General features: G+C 45.9%; 1 protein-coding gene across 1 annotated transcript in view; it reads left to right on the top strand.

The window, feature by feature from the left end:
* Positions 1 to 21,025, top strand: part of wls (Wnt ligand secretion mediator) — a 40,437-nt gene that overhangs the window by 7,159 nt on the left and 12,253 nt on the right. The window contains exons 4-9 of the mRNA XM_075671927.1: positions 591 to 746; positions 11,665 to 11,801; positions 11,892 to 11,932; positions 12,837 to 12,964; positions 19,920 to 20,017; positions 20,079 to 20,142. Coding sequence (XP_075528042.1) covers positions 591 to 746; positions 11,665 to 11,801; positions 11,892 to 11,932; positions 12,837 to 12,964; positions 19,920 to 20,017; positions 20,079 to 20,142 — 624 coding nt within the window. The remainder of the gene's footprint in view (positions 1 to 590; positions 747 to 11,664; positions 11,802 to 11,891; positions 11,933 to 12,836; positions 12,965 to 19,919; positions 20,018 to 20,078; positions 20,143 to 21,025) is intronic.

Genomic DNA, 21,025 nt, shown 5'->3' with positions numbered 1-21,025 from the left:
TTGACAACCATGTGTACACAACATACCAGTGAATTTGGAAGGAAGCACAGCCACGTTGGTAGCTCGGTTGGCATACTATAGTTCTTTGCGGGCAACCAATGTTTTCAGGTCAGTGTAACGACTGCTGCTCACATGGTTTTTCTTTTTTTTTTCTTTCTTTATTCTTTAGGGCCTTTTAAAAACTGAGTATCTCTTCTACATTTCCTCGTTACCCTAGTCGAGGAGTTAGGACCAATAACATTGCTGAAATGATGGCTATCAATGGAGAGTGTGTTTTTGTGGGATGCCTGCTTGTTGCATTCATAATTGCTACGTGTTTCCCTATCTGCACTTTGGAAATAACCATGATCTAACTGGGCAGTCTACAGACACAACGGTGCCTTGTCTATCTCGGCTATGCTGAAATGGTGACCTAACATTTTTCTAAAGTGGGAAATTAGAAGTCTGTGACAATTAAAGCACTAGTTTTCTGATAATTTTGGAACATTAGGAGAGTGTTGAGCTCATAGTGTCCTAGAAGTTGGCTGACTTCACTTCAGGAGCCTCAAAATTTCCTCGATTCTTTTCACATTCTGTGGTTATCTTCTCAGGTTCCTGATGGCCATGCATACAACTGTGATGTCCTGAGCCTCTTTGAACTAGGCAGCCTCCACCATGACTATTATCTCTTGAATTTGCGGCTGCCGATAGATGAAAACAATCCCGGCAACAAAGAGCTCAAAGAAGTCAGGGACGTTTGGCTTGTGGTGAGTGGCTGTTGTCCTCTTTCGCTAATTTTTCTCAGTTTATGGTGTGCATGGCCTGCTACACATGGGCGATAAAAAGGAAAGCTATTAAACTGTGCTAGTTAGAACCAATAGTCGAACACATTTACTGCAAAACACTTGAGATCTGCAATTTCCTTCAATATACAGGTGACAGTGTACAACATGCACTGGAGCTGAATAAACACCTTCAGCAAAAGAGAAAATTTATTCCTGTGACTGCTAAATGTCTGAGAATTGCAGATGTTTAGTGCATGCGAGATAGATATTGTCACGTAATAGGGATGGTGAAAAAAACACAGCAGCAAAGCTGTCAATAGCTTAACCGACTTTTTATTCGGCGAACCTGCGCCTACAAGAGCAAGTCGCACCCAAAGCACAATGATATTGGCTAGCATAGTCGTCGATCAGCGAAACTCTAATCTGCTAGTCAAGCGCGTCAGCTTTTATACATGAGTCATCGAAATTTCCAGAGTAAACGCTGGTGTCTGCGTGTCTTCCAGAAAGTATACTAAGCAGTTTGCGTCGCACATACAGTCATGTTACACAAGCTTTGGTGATGACAGACAACACATAGAACCATTGATAACATTCCACTAAGTTTCAATCATGGAGGCGCATCTTGTGTCTGAGCCATAACTTCTTAGTGATAAGTTGTTAGTGGGTTAAATGTAGTCCTCAAGAAAAGGATGAATAAGTGCACATGTCAATGCCCCCTTCTTAAAAAGCGTCATCCCGATGCTACAGACACGAGCACAAGAAACTAGAGCACATGCAGTGAAGAGAAATAACAAAGAATCAAAGTCCCAGAGTAAGCATTGGTAGAAGGGCTTAAGGTGCACAACGTGGACCACATCAGGCCGTGAGCGGTGCCGCTGTGATTGTGATATGCCATCTGGCACGGCCTCGTAGTCCAGTGTGTCAGTACGTTGGATGGTTTTGTAGGGTGCAAGATAGCATTGCAAAAGCTTCCTGCTAAGTCCTCATCGGCATATTGGAGTGCAAACCCAAACACAGTCTTTGGGCTGGTACTCAATGTAGCATCGTCGAAGATTGTAGTGTCGGCTGTCGGTCCTCTGCTGGTTCTTGATCTGCGGGCAAGCGAGGTGTTGGGCTTCTTCAATGCACTGGAGATTGACGGCGACGTTGAGATTCTCTTCGTTGGTGACGTGCGGCAGCATCGTGTTGAGAGTCGTCGTCGGGTTTCTGCCCTAAGCCAGCTTAAACGGCGCGATCTGCTTGTTTCTTGCACCGCCGCATTGTAAGTGAAGGTTACATACAGGAGGTTGTCATCCCACATTTTGTGTTCAACGTCGGATGGGCATCACTAACATGTCAGTGAGCGTCTTGTTCAGATGTTTCGTTAGGCCATTCGTGTACGGGCGGTAGGCAATGGTCATCCGGTAACTTGTCTGTCTATACTGCAGTATGGCGTGAGTAAGTTCAGCTGTGAAAGCCGTTCCTCTGTCAGTAATGAGGACTTTTGGCGCATCATGTCGTAGTAGGATGTTCTCGAAAAAAAATTTGGCTACTTCCGCTACACTACCTTTGGGCATTTCGGCGTAGTGGGTAAGGTAGTCGGTGGCCATGACGATCCACTTGTTTGCAGATGTTGGCATCGGAAAGAGTCCCAACAAATCTATCCTGGTCTGCTGAATAGGTCTTCAAGGAGGGTCGATTAGCTGTAGTAAATCTGCTAGCCTTGTCAGTAGTGTCTTGCATTGCTGGCAGTCATGGCATGTCTTGATGCAGCGGTGACATCAGCGGTCAGGTGCGGCTAATAGTACTTCTCTTGTATTCTTGCGAATGAGTGTATGGGAAAACCCAAGGTGCCTGGCTGTTTAATCGTCGTGCAGGGCGTGCAAGACATCTGGCCAGAGTGCTGCTCTTACAACAAGGCGGTAGGTAGTTTCTGCTGACTGGGGAGAAGCTCTTATTTACGTGGACCTCGTTGTGAAAGCAAAACAAAGATAGTTCATGCCAAAATACCCTGGGGCAACGTCGGTCCTGCCTTCTAAGTACTCCACAATGCTTCATAACTCTGAGTCTACTCGTTGCTGTTCGGTGAAGTCGTCTGCATCATCTTGCGGTGGCGGGTCAGTAGGGGCATTCGATAGGCAGTCCACGTTGGAATGCTTTCTCCCGGTGATGTCGAATTCCTGGAGTCTGAGACTCCATGGGGCTAGGCGACCTGAAGGATCCTTTAAATTTGTTAGCCAACACAAGGTGTGACGGTCGCTTACCACTTTGAAGTGTCTGCCATATATGCAAGGCTGAAATTTCGCCATAGCCCAAGTGATCGCAAGGCACTCTTTCTCAATTGTAGAATAATTTGTTCCCACTTTTGACAATGACCGGCAAGCTTAAGCAATTATGCTTTCAACTCCATCCTTCCAATGAACTAGCACGGCATCGAGGCCTACATTAGTTGCATTGGTGCGGATTTGTCTTGGCATCTTCATCAAAGTGTGAAAGCACTGGTGGTGACTGGAGCCGTTGTTTCAACTCCTCAAATGTGTCGTCCTGCCGTGTTTCCCATTTAAAGTTGACATCAGCCTTTGTGAGATGAGTTAAGGGTTCTGCAATTCTTGAAAAGTCTTTTACAAAGCACTTGTAATAGGCACAAAGGGCAAAAAATCTGCGCACTGCCTTCTTGTTGACGAGCCATGTGAACTTAGCGATGGCAGCTATCTTCTGTGGGTCAAGACGGACTTCAGACTTGACATGGGATGCTCTACCAATTTAGCTACCGCGACGCCATTTTCCCATCCACTTTCTGGGTTATTTATGTGTTACTACTAGAACTAAACCGCGGAATTTTAGCCAGTGCTACCACTCTCAAACCTTAGCAGCGGATATGGAACATCCTTTCTGCCGCAGGCGTCACGAGTGTGTGATCTTATTGGGTGAAGGCAACTGGTCAATAAACCCACACATGCTACCTGAAGGCATCAGTGTTGCCAGATTCAAGACCCTCGTTATGTAATGAACGAGAAGAATGGGGATTAACTGAGGGGCCTGATTTTTATTAATCATATTTTAGGAACCCACAAACGACATAAAGGACGACACAGGGAAAATTACTTGTACTTAATAATTGAATTAAACAAATGATAAATTAATCGAAATGAAAGTGGAGGGTCACACGTGTAATGTAAAGACGTGGGATCGTTCCCCACCTGCACAAGTTGTTTCATCATCCACTTTCATTTCCATTAATTTATCATTTCTTTAATTCAATTAGTAAGTACAAATAATTTATCCTGTGTTGTCCTTGGTGTCTTTGTTGGTTTGCTTCTTATGGTCTAGCTATCAAGGCTTTTTACAGTGAAGCTGCTAGCCTCTAGTTGGCCAGGATTTTTCATGTGCATCAGCAAAAAAAAAAAAAAACAACAACCCTGCATATCTTCTTTGAAATCAGGCATACAACACACAGCACAGTATTGATTTCAATAAAGAAAAGCACAAAACATGCATCAAAACTGCATAATGGATGATAAGGCGCCTGTGAACAATGCGAGGCACTTTCATTTTCCTCGCCTGTGTTTCCCTGTAAAGATTACAGTTTCATAAGCCGCTCCGGTGGGAAAGGGGCAGCAGCAGCATACAAATCACCGAATGATGTCACCAAACTTCATATATAAAAGGGAGACCTGCCCAGCAACTTCATTGCAGGACCACTATATGTAGACCATGCAAAGTTAAGACTCGCAAAGAGCAACATGATTACGACGAGCGTCGAAGAATGCAAAATCGTAATGCTTAACAATGGTGTTGTGCTAAGACTAGGCAGAACAATAAAACATTTCTTATTCCCATTGACAACATTAGAGTGGTTTTCTAACAGCTTGGCTGGCCATCCACTTTCGCAGGGTCCGGATGGCGAGTCAATATTTTTTGGAGCTACTCATCGATAGCCCTACATTAGACTGCTGCTGATGCTAAATGATCGGAGACTTTCGTGAGGAACCATGTTTTCGAAATACAACGCTTGACTTTGTGGTTTTCTTGGAGGCACTACACAGACAATGACAATCCACCAGATTTGCTCATGTATGGAGCAGCGGCCCTGTCATTGACGTGCAAGTCTTTCTGGTGGACCAATCCTTCATGGTTGTCACAGCCTCATTTGTAATGGTGTGCGAGGATTTGTTTTGCTCCTTCACCGGAGGCCCTTTCTAGCGTGATCCGTGAAGAGATATCCACTTGCTCTGCCGTAGTAGTGGCACCCCCTGTGCCACTACTACGCACAAGCCACTGCTTGAAGATACATGCTCTGGATGCCTCTTCTGATTACTCTAAGTAACGGCTTAAATTACGAGGTTTCGTCTGAATGTTTCGTAGAACATGCCATCTTATACCGGACCACTGACAGCGTCTGAGTTGCATCAGCTGGAGATGTATTGGTTGAGGCTTGTCCAACACTGCATTTGCAAGTGAAGTCACGACCTTGGAGGAAGGACAACGAATTCCCAACACCTCTTGTGTGCTGCCGTTACAACTGTTTCTCAACTGCGACAGGCTATTTCGTGTAGGAGGCCGACTGCAGCAGCTTTTATGACCAAGAGGAATTGAAGCATCCAATCTTGCCTCCTGCAGATCGCTGATTCACCGACCTCTTGGTTGATGCAGCGCATGTACAACTCCTACGTGGAGTTCAACCCACCCTCCTAGACTTTGCTTAGACTCGGTAAGGACTCTGGTGGAGTGGTCAAGAGGATTCTACGATTATGCGATGCTTTGCAACTGGTGTTTGCCTAATATTTGATGACATCAAAAAGCATTCTTTGTATCATCGGAGAAGACTTTCGAGCTGTTGCTTACTCATGGGAAGGCTTGGATCTGTTTTGAAGACTGCGTTCGTAACTATGTTCGTCGAGGTAGATACGGCAAAAATAGGAGAGGACAAATGCATTGCTGGTTTCCACATTTTCCTTGAGGTGCGCGATCGTTGTGCCCATGTTAACGTGCTTGAACTCCTGGCTGAAGTTGGTCAGCATCACTTCTGCTTTTCATCCATGCAGTCAAGCTATCCCTCTTGTGACGCAAATTTCGCAATCGAGCAGTCGACGTTGCTCGCCCTCTGTGACACCTTTTATGTCTGCAGGTGTTTTGGTGCTGATGGAAATGGCAATGTTGGAGCGAGGTAGGGTGCTCACTTGATCTTCGAGCACACTTAAGGCGTGGTGACTACAAGAGCTATCTGGCGGTATCGCCTGATCTTCAGACAGCGTTATCTACTTCAGGTTGATGATCATGCTGTGTTGGTTCAGCAAGTCCTTGCCGAGAATAACATCTCATGAGCACTGTTGGAGGATAACGAAGGTGGCAGTGTAGATCTGGTCATGAACGATAATTCTTGCCATGCAGATTCCAGTCGGTGTTATTAGGTGTCCTCCAGCTGTCTAAATTTGAGGGCCTTCCCATGCACTCTTAACTTTCTTCAACTGGGCAGTGATGGGTCCACTCATGACAGAGTAGTCGGCTCCTGTATCCAATAAGGTAGTGACTGCATGGCCATCAAGAAGCACGTCGAGGTTGGTGGTTCTTTGTCTTGCATTGCAGTTAGGTCTTGGAGTGGGATCACGGCTGCATCTTTTGACCTGTGGCTGGAACATTGTCTCGGCAGGTCTTCTTTCGTTGGCATATTCTTTGCCTCTAGGTTTCGTCCAAATGGTGGCATCTCGTTGATATGTCGTCGAGATAGTTTTTTTGCCCTCTTAGTCGTCAGCAGAGGATCTACGTCAGTTGGGCGAACAGCAACCGCACTTCCATCGGTTGCTGCTCTTAGTTTTCCGGATATGGGCTGACGAACCGGCCCCAGGCTGGGCCAGTGTATGGTTGGCGCTGCGGCGACAGGTGGCAGACTGGTGATGGCAAACGGGACAGTCGTTGAGGGCTCCACTGAATGGTGTTGAGATAAATGGCGATATTGCGAGGGCATTCACCTTGCTGCGGGCACGGAATATTGACGGCAAACCTTCATCCCATCTTGAGGAATGGGCACTGGCAGTAGATGCGGCCCACTTCTCCATCGCTCCGGGCCAAACGTTGGTCTTCCTTGGAATGCTGCGCTGGGCGATGGTCGGGCATGCTGGCAGCAATGATGGTATACGACAGAATTGCAGCGCTGTGGGGCCCTGGCACTTGTGCGGAGAGGGGCCATGACTGGTACAGATGGCGGCGTATGTCATCGCTTCTGGCTGAGGTTGCAGTGATTGTGGCTGCACCTGCGGAACTCCAAGTGATCGCTGTAGTTCCTCCTTGGCCATGTCAGTGACCGAGGTGAACTGAGGTTGCGACAAAGGCAAGATCTTGCACAGTTCTTTGTGCTCAATGGCCCTTGTGGTCTCTTAGAGGTTGGCAAAGCACAGTGCTTGGATGGTGCACTACAGCAGGAGCACTTGGCGGTTATATTGCCTAGTGCGTATTTCTAAAGTTTTCTCAATCGTCGTTGCTTCTGTCAAGAAATCAGCTTTGATCTTCGGTGGGTTGCTGATCAGTTTGATAAAAAGTTCTTGCTTGACGACCCGCATCAGCAATCTGACTTTTTTTTTCTCTTCTGACATTTCAGGGTCAGCGGGCCGGAAAAGACAGGTAATCTCTTCTGTGAAGATGCGGTAGTCTCATTGGGAAGCTGCACTCAGGTTTCTTGTAGAGCTTGTGTTTGCTCTCTGTGCACAACACTTGTAAATGTCTGGAGGAAGTTGCTGCGGAACAGGCCCCACGTTAAAGGGATACAAAATAAAAATCCAAGAATATAGAGAAAGCTTCACAATTGCATTCCTAAGACATGATTGCTATAGTATATAGTCATTATTCGGGTTACATTTGAGCGGATGGCTTTATTTTTGGTGCTCTATGAGCGGCCATCGCGTCACTCGCAAAGCGCTCCCGACAACAAGCCGGCGGATCTGACGTCACACCTACTGTCAGCAGCCGCAGGGCGAACTGACCGGCTGCGCAGTTTTGTTTTCCTCGCATTGTGCAGTGGGGGTGCATGGTCTGGTTCCTCCGTACTTTCACCGAGAAGTTGATCAATGATATAAACACAGAGGAATAAGGTTTTAGAGTGCAGCTCTTACGCGCCGTTCCTGCGCTTCGCGTCGCCTTTGTCCCTCGCCGTAACCCAACTCAGCAGACGGCGCGAGCGTGCTGCTCTAGCTGCGCGCGTTCCCGGCGCAATCTCGCGCGCGAATCTTGCTCTCCACTTTGCTCATCCTCCAGTGCCACCCCTCCGCAGCGGTAGCCAGAGCACCCGCTCGGCCAAGCCAAAACGCAGAGCCATCTTCGTTATCCACTGTGTGCGCCCCTTACCCACCCACCCCATTCCTCCGCGGTGACGACCTCGAACATGGTATTCGATTGCCGAAGCGCCGGCTAGAATCACTAAACGCACAGCCGCCTCTGTTAGGCACTGCGTGTTGCGTATGCTGTCGCCTACGGTTGAAATAAGACAGCAGCTGCCCTAAAAGAACTGCATTACCAAGAAGCATAATCGCAGGCCGTTTTTTTAGACACAGCCTGCAGCATTGCCACCAACAAGGAACCCAAGTGGTGAGCAAGTAACGTGCACCTCAGCATATTTGCGCTAGCTAACGCGCCCGCTCCCGTTGTTTCATCGCAGCCAAGCATTCCTTCCCTTGGTGCAAACGAGATGGCGCCACCAGTCTCATGTCGGCGAATTTTGTTTTCTTCGTCAGCCGTCGCTTCAGACAATGTGGATTTTGATTCATTCTGGCAGAATTGGCCAAACATCTGGCTCAGAACGTCATACAAACAACAAATTACGATTCTGCTCAGCTTCTCATCTTTCAGAAAAGAGTGGCACGGCGTGTCTCGCCTGACAATACTATTTCGACACCCTTGCATGCAGCAGACCCTCGGCATTCTGCGGCGTTGACACGGCTGCTCCACACATCAATCCACAAAACCACAAGATGAAAGACGAGGTTTTCGAACAGCTCACACGAGGAAGCGGTGCGAATAGGACGGTCGAACAAGGAAAGCGTATCGCTGCAAACGTCAACTTGCCCCTTCGCGTGCACAGTGTGGACGATCGCTCGCAATGGGCCTCGAGGTGGGTAAGCGTGACGCGATATCCAGTTTTGCCAGAGCTTTCGGAGGAGGCCGGTAGGTGCTGTGATTTGAGAAATATTCACTAAAATAATTACTTTTCACTCACTTCTCAGAAAGAGTGTTGTTTTGGTCGCTCTCGGTGTGACAGCTATCACTGGAGATGGAAATCTCGGCGACCAATTTTTTTTTTTCACTATCCCTTTAAGGTGGTTCCTCAATTCTCGAACCATGTCCTGGCGGTGTCTTCCGATGTGAAAAAGACATAGCGCAGCTTGTCATTGCTGTTTCAGTTGTTAAATGTAGCAACCCTTTCGTAAGTCTCCAGCCAGATTTCTGGGTCCTCCAATGTTGATCCGTGGAATGTCGATGGCTCCCTGGGCTGCTGCAGCCCAATCAGTGTTGGTGTCACTGGGGCTGCCATTGTACCTGCTGTTGTGGCTGTGCACTTCCTGGCCTTTTCAGGTAGAAGTCCATACTCCGGTAGCAGTCCTTGCTGCTTATAGCTAGCTCTCTGGTCCTTGGCGATATTGAGATTATCTTCAGGTGTCGAGCTTGGATCACGGCTTTGCCGGGGTGTTTAGTATATGAACACTCTAGCGCTTCCACCAGATGTCACGTAGTGGTGATGGTAAAAACCCCGCAGCAGCAAAACTGTCAATAGCTTAAATAACTTTTTATTGGGCGAACCTGTGCCCACAAAAGCAATTTACAGTCAAATTGCAATGTTAGCGTTGAACACAGTCGGCAATTGGCAAAAATATAATCTGCTGATCAAGTGTGCCGGCTTTGATACTTAAGTCATCGAAGTTTCCAGAATAATCGCTGGTGCTTACGTGTCTTCAAGAAAATACTACACAATTTGCTTGTACATACAATCAGATTACAAAAGCTTCAGTGACAACAGTCGATGCATAGAACCATCAATAACATTCCTTTAAGTTCCAATCATGCAGGCGCATCTTGTGCTGAGCGATAACCTTAAGTTGTTAGCGGGTGAAATGCAATCTCCGAAAAGAGGATGAATAACTTCACATGTCAGTATGCTTCTTCAAGAAAGCTTATTGTGAGGTGGAAAAAAAAATTTTTTTTACAGATTATTCCTCGTAGCATTTTTTCTTTTAAATCCATCCAGATTATTTGTGTCATGAGAAATGTTGTTGGGGAATTCTGTTCAATTGGTCCTGGTGAAATACTATTTATCAGAAATATAGTGTGTGATGTTGCCTTTCAGAGTTGTTGCTCTTCACTCTGTCAAAGCTGCAGAGAAAAGCTGCTGTCTTTACCCAGTGCTGTAGTCCGGTGACTATGGTGTTGTGCTGCTGAGCACGAAGTCGTAGCTCTGGTGCCAGCCACAGTGACCACGTTTAGGTGGCATGACGCTTCAACTGCAGTGAGCTACTGCAGATGTACGAAGTCGTGATCAAACACACTTAATCCAACATGGCTTTGGTGTGTTCGATTGCGTTGTTGGCACTTCCGAAATACTGCCTGTCCAATAAGCTTGGTGGCATGGAAAATGATGCTGTTCTTGCAGACATTGACAAAGACGTCAACAGTGATGAGTAAATTGTTCATACACTCGTCCTTTCACTTTATTTTATGACGCCTGTTAACAGTAACAGTGAATAAAGTGCCCTGTGGACATCCGTGTTTATGCATCGTTTCCTGTTTGTGGCATCACTCGGTGTTATGATCGCAATATATATTTTTCTTTTTCTGAGAATCTGAAAGTCCCCCCTCACATTATATTTGTGGTCGCTTTATTTACATGTAATATAACCTTGTTCATATGTTTGGAAAAAAAGGTGTGAGAAAAAACGTACTAACTGGGAAAACGTACGTTCCGAGATAACTAAAAAATTGACTCAACAATTGACATCTACATAATGCGAAGCGTCGCGCAGATCGTTGTGGCACGAGACGCCGGCGCGCATGCAGCTGGTGGGGCTCCAGCGGCCTGAGACGGGTTTGTTGTTTTCCTATTGTGTGGTGCTTTAAGGAGGCGACGGGAAACCGAAAGGAAATCAAGCTTTTGGGCGACACCGCATGGCGCTGAAGCAAAACGCGATGCCCACATCGTGCCGCCTGCAGCTGGGAATGGTGGCCTGTTTCGGTTATCGCCTATTACCAGCGTGCACTACGCTTCTGATGGCACCACGTGTTGTGAAACAGATAGATGAAGATACTTATCATGATAGGATTGACGGGGATAGCTTCGAATGCCGCATGTGATGACCCCGAAGAAGATATTTGCTGGTACCGAAATGAGAAATGGAGTGCGCGCTGGCGTTCTTGTGTGAGACGGGTGGGTGAGTGTTGCGATGAAGCTGCCGCGGCGGGTAGCTATAAACTGTTCTTGAAGGCACACGCCTTGTGCATTTTCTTGTCTACGTGGGATCTAGCGGGCGGAAAACGTATTATACGATCGCATTTAGGTGTTGTACTGAACGTTGGTGCCGGAAAATTGTGTTTTCCGGGAACGTATAAACCGGTAAAAATGAGTAACGCTCTTGGGTCATTTTTTGTGTTCTCGATTGCGATTGTTGGCACCGGGAAAACAAACGTAATGGGAACATATCAACGAAGTTCTACTTAAATTATAAATACAGTACTTAATCTAATGAAAGTGACGCCTTATTGGAAAACAGTCACTAAAGGTTTCTACTCCTCACTGGATAATAAATGGCAAGGAAGAAAGACCCTGAAAGAAAGTGTGCAGTGTACAGCAGTTACTGCTACTGTCTTAAAGCCGTAGTTTTGCAAGAACTTTCAAGAGTTTGAGCTCTTTCAACTCTACCTAAACTCTGTTGGTGTTTTGCAGCTTATCCACCAAAATGGCGGCTTCACAAAGGTGTGGGTCTCCCTCAAGACATTCTTCTTTCCTGTTGTGCTGGCCACACTGATCTGGTTTTGGCGACGCATCAGGATGCTGGCACGTCCGCCACACCTTATAGAAGGGCAGGTTTCAAGCTTCTGAACCTTAGCACGATTTCTGCAGAGTGAGCATCAGTGGTAGGTGTCACATTTTTTGTCCCTTCTTTCTTTCAGCTTGCTGCTTTCCCTGGGAATTGCTCTGACTCTACTCAACTGTGAGTGCTTGCAACTTGTTGCAGTGTTGTAACAGTGATGGGGCACTTGAGGCAGAATTGAACATTTTACTCTGGCCTTTGATGGAGACCCAAGACAATAAAATACTTGTCACAGAATATTCTCCCAATTCCAGCAAGCAGCCATAAGATTCAACATATTTTGTATTTCTCAAGAGGGAAATATCACTAGACAGGCTGGTAAAATTCCCTATGCATTCGTGAGAGGATTTGTGAATGTCATTATATCCCATCGAGACTGACATACGAGATGTTGCAGACGTAGAGATGCATAAGATTGTTGTAAACATAACTGCTTAAATTAGATTCTCAAGTGACAGCATAGAGCGTTGTAAGACTTCCTTAGGCTGGCCCTATTCGGAAGCTTGTTTAGCTTCTCTAGAGGCCTTTACATGCTCTAAACTAAATTTTTACAATTATGTAGTTTTCAGTCTGTCTGTAGGTCTATCATGGCAAAGCACTTGTTTACACAGCGAACCACCTTGCCTGTTTGTTGCATTAGAACAGAAAAAAAACCACGCTCGTACCAGAACTTGCCCTTGCCACCTGCAGTTGTTTGGTTTAAGCAATAGACAGGTGTTTGATTGTCCGTTGGGTGGAAGGTCTAAGTGAAGATTACACTGCAGAGTCAATCGCTTCCAGTCAAAAAGGTTTGTTGCTAACACTGTATAAAAGTTAATTCCCCTCACAATGGGGACTCGTGTGCTTAGAGGCTCCTTAGAGCTGCCTCAGTCAGGGACCAGCTGTATGCATCAGATGGTGCTTGACTTTTTTTTACAAAGTATGTATTCGATAAACACAACTGAATATGGTCTTGGGCCATATTGCTACTTCTATCAAGACAGATTGGTGAACATTTTTGTACATATGCTTTTTCCGGTTCCAGTGCCCCTCGAGTTCCTTACTCTTTGGTTCAACCTGCCATTTATGTTACTCTTGAGTGACATCAGACAGGGAATATTCTACGCGACCCTGCTAAGCTTCTGGCTCATTTTTTGCGGAGAGCACCTTATGGTGAGCAGGCTGTCCTTTTACTTCTGTACAAGTTTACATATGTGCTATAGTTTGTTTTTAAAGCAGTACATTAGGTATTGTGCATGCTGTGACAGCCAAAGTCACTAACACTACCCCCCGTTAGTATATTACAACTTTGCAGCATTGCAGTCAAAGCTATGGATTCGAGGTGCATGTCTAAGAGCGCTACTGGATGTAATCCCAAAAGGGATGGTTGTCTTTCTGGTGCTAAAACTACTTTTCTCTCCTTATCTGTAAAAGTTGATCAAAATAAATCTACTGATTCTCGTGTTAGTGTTTGTCCCAAACTTAAATTTATAGAGAGTGTCTGCATGCAGAAGTAAATGTGCAGGGAACATGGAGACAGCCATTCCTCGTGCATCAAGATGAATTCACTGTCATTTGCTTACTGTCAATTAGGCTCAGCACCATTGAATTGAACAGGCTTTTGCCTTCTCTAAACTTGCCTTGACTGTAACAGTTTTACTGTTAAAGTCCTCTCTTGTTCGAGATAGTAGTATCAGATTTTGACCATAGAAAGTCCTGGTTCAGATGCTTTGCTATGTAAACATGTCAAAAGTAGTGGGATGGGGCATTAAAATCTGCAAGATATGTAATAACTTGTTTTCCACTGTTTAGTGCTTTGCTTTGCTCCTGACAATAGGAAAAAGGCCAAAATCATGAGTTTCTTACAAACATTTTTCCTCATTTTGGCACTATAGCCTCTGTAGTGGCTACCATGGATTTAAGGTTTCTTAAAGGCGTCCCGAACCACCCCTGGTCTTGGTGTTGAAACAGTCCACGGATATCATACGTAGCTGGTAAACGTCTCAACCAAATTTTTCAGTCATGCTCTGCGTATGGAGCTCGCAAGCGGAGCTTGAAGTCACATTTTTCTCAAACGCTCTTTTTTTTCAACAGAAGCCTACTCCTCAATCTTTCCTGGATGCTTTCTTTTCATAATATAGTGGATTCCCATATGTGGCTGTTGTTGGCCAATAGCTGATGGTACCAATCAAGAAGGGTGTTTGTAACAGTGCCCTTGTTCCCACTGTTATACTTGTTATATTTCTTCCCACTGTTGTGCATATTTATGGAAGTAATTTAGTATACAGGCTGAAGTAAGAAAAAATCTGCTTTTGAAATTTGATAATAATTGCTTAGTTCCAGAAGAAGCTATCATCTGCTCACGCTTGGCTGCAGTACCCCATGCAGGAATTAAACTTTGGCCAGTTTGCTTATTGGTGTCGTAGCCATCAGGTCTCGCTAATTTCAACCGCCATGCTCCACCAGCCCCGCCCTTCACTTCCTTTTCTCCTCTCCCCCAAAGTTAAGCACTCGTTGGTCTCCATCTCCCCCGTCGACATTCACTATCCCCCATTATCTGCCGCCCTCCTGCTGTGCAGGAAAATTAAAAGGCGCAGTTCCGGAGTTCTTGATCTCATCGAACTGCTCAAGCCCTCAACATTCCCTGCGAACTTCACTGAAATGTACGCTGAAGGTATCGCTGATCGCACGCTTGTCAACTCAGGTGCCGCAGTGTCAGTAATTGCCGACCAGCTTCGCTGTATGCTCCAAAAAGTCGCGACGCCGTTTTCTGCCATTTCGCTACATACAGTAAGCGCCGAGCCAATTGAGCCTTTAGGAACATGCACCATCCATGTCGTCATACGAGACAGTTTCTACCACATAAAGGTTGTTGTTCTTCCCTGCTGCTCTCATGCCATCATGCAGTTATTGATTGTGCCCATGCAGAACTAGTGCTGACTCCATTTTGTGGCAATCTTTCTGAATATTTGCTTCTATCTTCTGCTCGAGTGTTTGTCACCACCGACACAGATATTTCTCCTTTCTCTTCTGCCCTTGTGCCCATTTCCTGTGCTGCTTTCTACGATTCTACAGTTCTAGTCACGCCATCTAAGCTTGCTGCACGCTATCATCCGTTCTTGCTTCCCTTTGCTCTCCTTCCCATTCTTCAGGGCTCCAGCGCACTTTACATTTTGAATGTTTTTGTGTCCATCAAGCTTGCACCAGGGCGAGTGCCTTGGTTTTGCTGCCGAATTTGATGCGAGCTCTGTGTATGATGTGCCTGATGATCCAACTCTTCAGGTTGACGCCATGGCTCTTCCTGTCTCTGCGTCTGAGCTGGCATGTGACAGATCGTTTGCTCGGTCTGTTGCTCCGAATCTCACTTTGAGTCAACGCTCGCAGATCGTCAGCCTTCAGAACTGATTTTGTCCTTTTTTTTACCTTTAACAACATTGTTTAGGTTGTACCTCCACAGTTGCTCATCACATCGACACTGGCAGCCATGCGCCACTACGCCAGCAACCATACCGTGTGTCTACAACAGAGTGCCCTGTCATCGACGAGCATGTAGAAGACATGCTCCAACACGACGTGATAGAGCCTTCACACAATCCCTGGGCCTCTCCAGTGTTGCTGGTCAAAAAGAAAGATGGGACAATTAGTTTTCGTGTGGGCTATCAATGACTCAACAAGATAACCTGGAAAGATGTCTATCCTTTTCCCCGTGTCAGCGATGCACTAGACTGCCTCGAAGGCGCTGAATTCTTTTCATCCTTGGACGTATGATCCGGTTATTTGCAAGTCCCGGTGGCTGAGGCAGATCGCCCAAAAACGGCATCCGTTACGTTTGACGGCTTATATGAATTTACCGTCATGCCCTTTGGCCTATGTAATGTGCCTGCCACATTAGAAGGAATGATGGATGACATCCTCTGAGGCCTCAAATGGCGGACATGCCTGTGTTATCTCGATGACATTGTCATCTTTTCCCTGGACTTTTCTTCTCACCTTGTTCGACTCAAACGTGTCCTCACTTGCCCCGCCGATGCTGGACTCCAGCTCAACTTGAAGATGCGTTGCTTCACCGCCTGGCAGCTAGTCATCTTTGGCCATGTTTCAAAAGATGGTGTGCTCCCAGATCCAACCAAACTCCAAGCTGTCGCCGAACTCTCACGACTGAAGACCACAAAAGAACTCCGCAGCTTGTTTGGATTGTGCTCATACTTTTGCCATTTCGTCTGCAACTTCGATACTATAATAGTGCCTTTGACGCAGCTTCTTGCAGATAACTGCTACCTGTCTGCCTGGTCGTCAGTTTACAATGCCGCATTCACGATGCTGCATCGCCTTCTAATGTCACCCTGGATCCTCTGACATCACGACCCAGGCGCTCTGACAGAAATACACATGGAGGCCAGTGGCATCGGCATCCGTGTGTGAGGACTGGCTTCGATGGAAACGTCATTGCCTTCGCCAGTTATGCACTCACGAAAGCGGGAACCAACTACTCCATTATGGAAAAATAATGCTGGGCTATCTTTAGTCCATAACTATATTCCGTCCTTACCTCTACACCTGCCCATTCGACGTCTTAACTGACCACCATGCTCTGCTGGTTGTCGGCCCTGAAAGATTGTTCAAGTCGCCTCACTCAATGGGTGCTCCGCCTCCCAGCATACAATATTTGAGTCCTGTACCACTCTGGCCATAAGCATTCGGATGTGGATGCCTTCTCTCGCTCCCCTGTGTCAGGCCAGTCCAACTATCCAAACATACCAATATGCAAGTCCTCCCTTACTACCACGAACATGCTTTCGGAGCAGCAGAAGTTCAGTGGATTGTTTCTATGCTGGCTTTTCTGTCACATCCATCAGTCCCTTCTCCTGGCCGTACATTGGGTCGCCAAGCATACCACTTCTCTTTTTGTGATAGGCTCCTATACCGCCACAACTACCTCTCCGACAGCCACAAATGATTACTCGTGGTCCCTCAACGTCTGTGTTCGGACATAGGTGCAGCATTTCATGGTGACTTGCAATGTGCACATGCACAAGTGCTAAAAACATACGCATGCCCACGACTCCATTATTACCAGTGCAGGATGCACTGATTCATCCACCAATATGTCCGCTCCTGCCTCGCTTGCCAACGCTGTGAGAATACCACTTGTCCCTCAGCTGCTCCACTGCAGCCATTGCCTTACCTAGGACGAGCCTTTGACCGCGTTGGAGTTGATCTTTACGGGCCCCTTATGAGTACTTCAGACAGCAACCGCTGGGTGATAGTGGCAGTAGACCATCTTACACGCTACGCACAAACTTTGCCTCTGCCCAATGCATCTGCACATGATGTTGCCTAGTTCCTCTGCATAACATCATACTTTGCCACGGAGCCCCCATAGAATTGTTGAGCAACAGAGGCCATGTCTTTCCCTCTGACATTATAGAAGTCCTACTCAAGGAATGCCACATAATTCACCGCACCACTACTGCATACCACCTACAAACTAATAGGATGTGGGTGCTTTAACAGCACTCTTGGCAACATGTTAGCCACGCACGTCGCATCTGACCAGACGAATTGGGAACGTGTCCTACCCTTTGTGATGTATGCTTATAATACCACCTCACAGACCACTACAGGGTTTTCCCCGTTCATTCTTCTTTGCGGATCTCTTCTTCTTACGGATTGTGCAAGCCTTCCTGCACAATGGACACCATCCTTCTGTATCGTCCTGACACAACAAAGTCTACTACCCTGTCTGAAGCTGCTGCACACACGGAAGACTGCCGAAAGCTTGCCCACACATTTACTTCAGAAGGTCAGCAGCGACAGAAGCACTGTTGGCATATCCCTTCCTTTCCTGCACCATATGCCATTGACTCACTAGTCTGGCTTTGGGTTCCTGCTGCCAGTCCTGGACTTTCACCCAAACTCATTTCCAAGTACCAGGGTCCCTACCGTGTGGTCAGCCAAATGCCTCCTGTGAACCCTTTGAGCCAGCTTCGAATAAGTGCTGTCGGAGCTGTGAAATCGTGCACATTCTGAGGCTAAAGCCTTACTTCGATCCACCTGTGCTATCCTGCCCATAGGTCACCGGAACAGCTCCTCTTCCCTGGGGAGATAATTGCACTGGAGAAGAGCGAGCAGTAGACACTGCTTCGAGGAAGATGATGACGAGTTTGGTCAAAGCAGTGTGCCTGGATTGCCTGAGCTGTGTGACGTTTTGCTGTAAGCTGTGTGACTCTCTGAGAGCTTTATTTATTACTCCAGGGCACCTCTCGACACTTTGAATGCTTTATTGCATGTCAAAGGCTTGTCTCAGTCTTGTGTTTCTTCTCCAGTCAAGCTTCTCATTCTTCATCTGTCTCTGCCACTAATTTGGCGTGCTGTTTCTTCAGTGCTTCTTCCTGGTGAGCTACATTTGCAGGGTGCTCAGACTCAGCCTGGCATCTGTGGTGAAGAGTTCATGCACTTGCACCGGCGCGTGGTTCATCCATGGCGAGACTTAGCAACCAAGCGCCGACGAAGCAGCCGTTAAGCCCTCCTCTAGTCATGTGGTACACAGTGGCGAGGCTCGAGTGAGCGCAGCTGCGACGCCTCTCCGCAGTGGATCATGTGACGTGACTTTACACTTTCACATTTGCACACCAGCAGCTGAAGGCCAAACGCACACAGAAATTGACCTTCGGAGTTGTACTTCAAGAAGTGAAACTTTCACTCTAAAAGTGGTTTAGAGTCTCTTTAACACAAACTACAGATATTAAGAGTCGATGATAACAGTTGCAGGAAGGTAAAAAAAAAAGATCTTGGAGGCACAAGCCAATGCCCTGTTTGAAAAGGGGATACTCTTAAAACCTATCTGATCATGGCATGAAGCTTACCTGGAGTATTTGGCAATCTGATTTAACGGCATAGCGCTGTCCTCTTCGCTTTGCCTTCAGTGCCATAGGAAGTCATCACTGGGTGTAGCTTGCCTACAGATGGCATCTGACCCAGTGCTGCGCTGTAATACTGAGTCTCCCAAACCATCGTACATTACTTGAAGAAATATTTGATCCATTAGATAATGCTGATATATCATAAACATTAGATGTGATCCGATTTAGAGCACCATAGAAACCAGCTGAATCTACCATTTCCCAGAGGTGTCACCTGTGTAAGAACTCGGTAAAACCTACTCTACTTTTACAAGTGTGGTAGATGAGTTTTTGCTAGATAAAGCATATCACTTGATTCAAACAATTTTTATTTCTTTGCTTCAATAAAAGTGAGAGGGGAAGAACTGCTTAAATTTGCTCATAAAGACATGAAACATATGGTCTTGGTTTCAGATTTGCTGTCTCTGCATGCCGTTCTAAAACTTTCTTTATTAGAAATGCTGAGGCATTGTGCACTACACTGTGTTTTATTTTAATTAATTTGACTGCAGTAGTGTATACAATGACTTGAAAACATTGCAGTAAATCAATCTCCTGTCTTTGTTTTATGCAAATGTATGTTGTCTGCATGTTTGTGTCTGATTTATGACCTGCTTTGCTTATGTGTACATCTTTTTCAATGCCTTCCATGTTTGCTTTTCATGCTCATCTTGAAGGAGGGCCGCAGGGTAGGTTATGCATTTGACTGGTAGGTTATATCTCCATGCACATACGTATACGCAAGGCTGCAGAGTTGTGTGGCCACAAAGGCTTGAGAGATTGATTGCAGCATTCTTGCAACATATTCTACTAATCATTTCAGAGTGCTTCAGCCATGCTTAAAAGACTGTGTAATATAACTAGGCTTAACTACAAGCATGAGCCAGCTCAAATGATGATGATGAAGCCAGGCCATCCTAAGGCTGTTTTCTGCACTTACTGTACTGTATAACCTTAGTGGCACTGCCAGAGTACAGCTTAATACTTCAATATGCCATTAAAATTGAAGAAAAGCATGTCGCTGAAAACTTAAGCTGCTTGCCTTATCGTTAGGAGGCTCATTGTTCAGATGTACAGAAAGTTAGGCTAGTGTGTATGGGTTCATTTCTTGCGCAATGACACCACAAGAAGATGTGTGCGGTGTGTGTGTGTCTTTTCTGTAGCATCATTACGCGAGAAATGACCACTCATTCTTTACTGTACTGACTGCAACCTTTGTATTGCAGGATGATGTGGAGCGCAACAGGTTGCGGTCATATTGGAAGCACCTTAGTGCCGTGATAACAGGCTGCGTCTGCCTCTTTATCTTTGATCTCTGTGAAAGGTAGGCAAACAGTATATAAACCTTTTAGTGGCTGAGGAGGGCTAAAATTTTTTTGTTCCAGGGGGATTCAGATGAAGAATCCTTTCTACAGCATCTGGGCAACTCATGTTGGCAGCAATCTTGCAGTATCCTTTCGGAATGTTTGATTAAATGAGGATATTTCAGTGCCCAATCTTGCCGCTTGTTTAACACACAACAATGTGCAACGATCTCCTTTGTGTGTTTGTAGTTCACAGAATGATAAACTGAGTACAGTAAAATATTGTTAATTTGACCCTCATTAATTCGAAAGATCTGATCATTTGGGCTCGTCCTGGGGTCACGGCAGGCATATGCATTATTTAATGCAATGAAACTCTTGTTAATTCGGACGTATTTAGCTGCACATCGGTTAATTTGGACAACTCTCGGAGCTCGGCAAGCACGGAGCGCCATAAATGTGCGACGCAAAAGAGCAAAAACAGCATTAATGACCACCTATACAAAGCGGCGGAGTTTGCAATGCCATAGTCATAAGTGAAAATTGTACATAAATGACAGCAATGTGTTGCCCCGCTCCCGACTTCAACTGAGGCTGTAGCTGCTTTGGCCCTTCTACACTGCTACTGTGGCACAATAGAGGGCACCGGCCTATCACTTGTGGATCGTTTAGACTATGTTGCGGACTCGGTGTTTAAGCACGCGGCTGCCAATATGAAGCAGGCTACACTGCTGCAGTACTTTCAGCCAAATAAATAAATACTTTGTGTGAAGCTTCAAGGGAGTATTTACTGCGTCACGATTGATTTGCAGAAGTTTTTGACATGTTTTTTATGTGACTTTGTATATAGAATTCTGGCTATATAGAACTATTGCGCAATAACCGCGCTGTTCGATATATCGAGGTTCTACTGTAATTAGCTTTGCTCCGAGTCAATGATATAAAAGCTATTAAAATATTTAATTATAAATTTGGGAGCTGAGTTGCAAAGCATGTACTGTAACAGGTATGTTTCTGAATATATGAAG

The sequence above is a fragment of the Dermacentor variabilis genome, chromosome 10 (assembly GCF_050947875.1).
Source record: "Dermacentor variabilis isolate Ectoservices chromosome 10, ASM5094787v1, whole genome shotgun sequence".
NCBI classification, from domain to species: domain Eukaryota; kingdom Metazoa; phylum Arthropoda; class Arachnida; order Ixodida; family Ixodidae; genus Dermacentor; species Dermacentor variabilis.
Note: the sequence above shows the minus strand (reverse complement) of the source record. Positions and strands in the feature narration are given on the sequence as shown.